Source organism: Lampetra fluviatilis, unplaced genomic scaffold (genome assembly GCF_964198595.1).
Source record: "Lampetra fluviatilis unplaced genomic scaffold, kcLamFluv1.1 SCAFFOLD_517, whole genome shotgun sequence".
NCBI lineage: Eukaryota > Metazoa > Chordata > Hyperoartia > Petromyzontiformes > Petromyzontidae > Lampetra > Lampetra fluviatilis.
Genome location: NW_027621151.1, coordinates 45001 through 50000, shown reverse-complemented (window position 1 = coordinate 50000; position 5000 = coordinate 45001). Strand labels below are relative to the sequence as shown.

Genomic DNA, 5000 nt, shown 5'->3' with positions numbered 1-5000 from the left:
CGTACGCTCGCTCACTCGTACGCTCACCCGCACGCTCGTTCGCACCGCTCACTAGCACGCTCACTCGCCCGCGTGGTGTGTGTGCGTGCGGTGTGCGTGCGGTGTGTGTGTGTGTGATGGACGTGTGGTGTGCGTGGTGTGTGGTGTGTGTGTGATGTACGTGCGGTGTGTGCGTGGTGTGTGTGGTGTGTGTGTACGGTGTGTGCGTGGTGGTGGTGGTGTGTGATGCACGTGCGGTGTGTGATGTGTGATGTACGTGCGGTGTGCGTGTATGGTGTGTGCGTGGTAGTGGTGGCGGTGTGGTGGTGGTGGTGATGATGATGATGATGGTGATGATGATGGTGATGATGATGTTGATGATGGTGATGTTGGTGATGTTGATGATAATGATGGTGTTGATGTTGATGATGGTGATGATGGTGATGGTGATGATGGTGATGATGATGATGGCGATGATGATGGTGATGATGATGATGGTGATGATGGTGGTGATGATGATGATGGTGATGATGATGATGATGTTGATGATGGTGGTGATGATGGTGATGATGGTGGTGTCACAGGAGGACATCTCTAAGTTACGGCGCAAGGTGGAGCGGCAGAAGAAGGTGGAGGTGTTCGCCAACGCTGACGAGATCCTCTTGGAGGAGATCAAAGAGTACAAGGTGAGCGCGGTGAGGGTGGTGAGGGTGGTGAGGGAGGTGGTGAGCGTGGTGAGGGTGGTGGTGAGGGTGGTGAGGGTGGTGAGCGTGGTGAGCGTGGTGAGGGTGAGGGTGGTGAGCGTGGTGAGGGTGGTGAGCGTGGTGAGGGTGGTGAGGGTGGTGAGGGTGGTGAGCGTGGTGAGCGTGGTGAGGGTGAGGGTGGTGAGCGTGGTGAGGGTGGTGAGGGTGGTGAGGGTGGTGAGGGTGGTGGTGAGGGTGGTGAGGGTGGTGGTGTGGGTGGTGATGGTGGTGAGGGTGGTGAGGGAGGTGAGGGTGGTGAGGGTGGTGAGGGTGGTGAGGGTGGTGAGCGTGGTGGTGAGGGTGGTGAGGGAGGTGAGGGTGGTGAGCGTGGTGAGGGTGGTGAGGGTGGTGGTGAGGGTGGTGAGGGTGGTGAGCATGGTGGTGAGGGTGGTGAGGGTGGTGAGGGTGGGGGTGGTGGTGAGGGTGGTGGTGAGGGTGGTGGTGGTGAGGGTGGTGGGGGTGGAGGTGGTGGTGGTGGTGAGGGTGGTGAGGGAGGTGGTGGTGGTGGTGAGGGTGGTGAGGGTGGTGAGGGTGGTGAGCGCGGTGAGGGTGGTGGTGGTGGGGGTGGTGGTGGTGAGGGTGGTGAGCGCGGTGAGGGTGGTGGTGGTGGTGGGGGTGGTGGTGGTGAGGGTGGTGAGGGTGGTGGTGGTGGTGGTGGTGAGGGTGGTGAGGGTGGTGAGGGTGGTGGGGGTGGTGGTGGTGAGGGTGGTGAGCGCGGTGAGGGTGGTGGTGGTGGTGGGGGTGGTGGTGGTGAGGGTGGTGAGGGTGGTGAGGGAGGTGGTGAGCGTGGTGAGGGTGGTGGTGAGGGTGGTGAGGGTGGTGAGCGTGGTGAGCGTGGTGAGGGTGAGGGTGGTGAGCGTGGTGAGGGTGGTGAGCGTGGTGAGGGTGGTGAGGGTGGTGAGGGTGGTGAGCGTGGTGAGCGTGGTGAGGGTGAGGGTGGTGAGCGTGGTGAGGGTGGTGAGGGTGGTGAGGGTGGTGGTGATGGTGGTGAGGGTGGTGAGGGAGGTGAGGGTGGTGAGGGTGGTGAGGGTGGTGAGGGTGGTGAGCGTGGTGGTGAGGGTGGTGAGGGAGGTGAGGGTGGTGAGGGTGGTGAGGGTGGTGGTGGTGGTGGGGGTGGTGGTGGTGAGGGTGGTGAGGGTGGTGGTGGTGGTGGGGGTGGTGGTGGTGAGGGAGGTGAGGGTGGTGAGGGTGGTGAGGGTGGTGAGGGTGGTGAGGGAGGTGGTGGTGGTGAGGGAGGTGAGGGTGGTGAGGGTGGTGGTGGTGGTGAGGGTGGTGAGGGAGGTGGTGGTGGTGAGGGTGGTGAGGGTGGTGAGGGTGGTGAGCGTGGTGGTGAGGGTGGTGAGGGAGGTGAGGGTGGTGAGGGTGGTGAGGGTGGTGGTGGTGGTGGGGGTGGTGGTGGTGAGGGTGGTGAGGGTGGTGAGGGTGGTGAGGGTGGTGGTGGTGGTGAGGGTGGTGGTGGTGGTGAGGGTGGTGGTGGTGGTGAGGGTGGTGAGGGTGGTGAGGGTGGTGGTGGTGGTGAGGGTGGTGAGGGTGGTGAGGGTGGTGAGGGTGGTGAGCGCGGTGAGGGTGGTGGTGGTGGTGAGGGTGGTGAGGGTGGTGAGGGTGGTGGTGGTGGTGAGGGTGGTGGTGGTGGTGAGGGTGGTGGTGGTGGTGGTGAGGGAGGTGAGGGTGGTGAGGGTGGTGAGCGCGGTGAGGGTGGTGGTGGTGGTGAGGGTGGTGGGGGTGGTGAGGGTGGTGAGGGTGGTGAGGGTGGTGGTGGTGGTGAGGGTGGTGAGCGCGGTGAGGGTGGTGGTGGTGGTGGTGAGGGTGGTGAGGGTGGTGAGGGTGGTGGTGGTGAGGGTGGTGAGCGCGGTGAGGGTGGTGGTGGTGGTGGTGAGGGTGGTGGTGGTGGTGAGGGTGGTGGTTGGCGTGGTGAGGGTGGTGAGGGAGGTGGTGGTGAGGGAGGTGGTGGTGAGGGTGGTGGTTGGCGTGGTGAGGGTGGTTGTGGGGGTGGTGGTGAGGGTGGTGAGGGTGGTGTGGGTGGTGAGGGTGGTGAGGGTGGTGAGCGCGGTGAGGGTGGTGAGGGTGGTGAGGGAGGTGGGGGTGGTGAGGGTGGTGAGGGTGGTGGTTGGCGTGGTGAGGGTGGTGAGGGTGATGAGGGTGGTGGTGGTGGTGAGGGTGGTGAGGGAGGTGGGGGTGGTGAGGGTGGTGAGGGAGGTGAGGGTGGTGGTGGTGGTGGTGAGGGTGGTGAGGGTGGTGAGGGTGGTGAGGGAGGTGGGGGTGGTGAGGGTGGTGAGGGTGGTGAGGGTGGTGAGGGTGGTGGTGGTGGTGAGGGTGGTGGTGGTGGTGAGGGTGGTGAGGGAGGTGGGGGTGGTGAGGGTGGTGAGGGAGGTGAGGGTGGTGGTGGTGGTGGTGAGGGTGGTGGTTGGCGTGGTGAGGGTGGTTGTGGGGGTGGTGGTGGTGGTTGTGGGGGTGGTGGTGGTGGTGGTTGTGGGGGTGGTGGTGGGGTGTTCCTGTATCACTGCTCTCTCCGTGTGTGTCACCGTGCGTGTGTCACCGTGTGTGTGTGTCTGTGTGTCTCTGTGTATCACCGTGTGTGTGTCTCTGTGTGATCCTGTGTGTCTCTGTGTGTCTCTGTGTGTTTCTGCGTGTCTCTGCGTGTCTCTGCGTGTCTCTGTGTCTGTGTGTCTCTGCGTGTCTCCGCGTGTCTCTGCGTGTCTCCGCACGTGTCTCTGCATGCCCAGGCCAAGCTCACCTGCCCGTGTCTCTGTGTGTCACCGTGTGTCTCTGTGTGTCTCTGCCTGTCTCTGTGTGTCACCGTGTGTCACCGTGTGTCTCTGTGTGTCTCTGCCTGTCTCTGTGTGATCCTGTGTGTCACCGTGTGTCTCTGTGTGTCTCTGCCTGTCTCTGTGTGATCCTGTGTGTCACCGTGTGTCTCTGTGTGTCTCTGCCTGTCTCTGTGTGATCCTGTGTGTCACCGTGTGTCTCTGTGTGTCTCTGTGTGATCCTGTGTGTCACCGTGTGTCTCTGTGTGTCTCTGCCTGTCTCTGTGTGATCCTGTGTGTCACCGTGTGTCTCTGCCTGTCTCTGTGTGATCCTGTGTGTCACCGTGTGTCTCTGTGTGTCTCTGCCTGTCTCTGTGTGATCCTGTGTGTCACCGTGTGTCTCTGTGTGTCTCTGCCTGTCTCTGTGTGATCCTGTGTGTCACCGTGTGTCTCTGTGTGTCTCTGCCTGTCTCTGTGTGATCCTGTGTGTCACCGTGTGTCTCTGTGTGTCTCTGCCTGTCTCTGTGTGATCCTGTGTGTCACCGTGTGTCTCTGTGTGTCTCTGCCTGTCTCTGTGTGATCCTGTGTGTCACCGTGTGTCTCTGTGTGTCTCTGTGTGATCCTGTGTGTCACCGTGTGTCTCTGTGTGTCTCTGCCTGTCTGTGTGATCCTGTGTGTCACCGTGTGTCTCTGCCTGTCTCTGTGTGATCCTGTGTGTCACCGTGTGTCTCTGTGTGTCTCTGCCTGTCTCTGTGTGATCCTGTGTGTCACCGTGTGTCTCTGTGTGTCTCTGCCTGTCTCTGTGTGATCCTGTGTGTCACCGTGTGTCTCTGTGTGTCTCTGCCTGTCTCTGTGTGTCACCGTGTGTCTCTGTGTGTCTCTCCGCATCTCCCCGCGTGTCCCCGCGTCTCACCGCGTCTCTCCGCGTGTCCCCGCGTGTCCCCGCCGCGTGCCCAGGCCAAGCTCACCTGCCCATGCTGCAACGCTCGCAAGAAGGACGCGGTGCTCACCAAGTGCTTCCACGTGTTCTGCTTCGAGTGCGTCAAGACGCGTTACGACACGCGCCAGCGAAAGTGCCCCAAGTGCAACGCCGCCTTCGGGGCGAACGACTTTCACCGCATCTACATCGGCTGACTTGCTGGTGGTGGCGACGGTGGTGGCGGTGGTGGTGGCGGTGGTGGTGGCGGTGGTGGTGGTGGTGGTGGCGGGGAAATCCTGGGGCGGATCCGGGTGACTATGCGGATTTGGCGGAGTGTTTTTTTGGGGGGTGGTGGTTGTGGTGGGTAGCAAAGGATGGAGTGGTCGAGCCGGAGTGTGGAGTTGGTGGTGGTGGTGGTTGGGGGGGTAGCAAAAGATGGAGTGGTCGATCCGGAGTGTGGAGTTGGTGGTGGTGGTTGGGGTTGAGGGGGTAGCAAAAGATGGAGTTGTCAATCCGGAGTGTGGAGTTGGTGGTGGTGGTGGTGGTTGGGGGGGTAGCAAAAGATGGAGTTGTCGATCCGGAGTGTGGAGTTGGTGGTGGTGGTGGTGGTTGGGG

At 62.0% G+C, this 5000-nt stretch overlaps 1 protein-coding gene across 2 annotated transcripts in view; it reads left to right on the top strand.

Annotated features, from left to right (window-relative positions):
• Positions 1 to 4643, top strand: part of LOC144954860 (E3 ubiquitin-protein ligase BRE1B-like) — a 26744-nt gene extending 22101 nt beyond the window's left edge. Inside the window, exons 6-7 of one of the 2 annotated variants that reach the window (XM_078885257.1) lie at positions 564 to 665; positions 4424 to 4643. In XM_078885257.1, coding sequence (XP_078741383.1) covers positions 564 to 665; positions 4424 to 4600 — 279 coding nt within the window. In that variant the 3' untranslated portion in view covers positions 4601 to 4643. Of the gene's footprint in view, positions 1 to 563; positions 666 to 3445; positions 3780 to 4423 lie in introns of those variants that run through there. The other variant, XM_078885258.1, reaches the window with a different exon arrangement.
• The last annotated feature ends 357 nt before the right edge of the window (positions 4644 to 5000 follow it).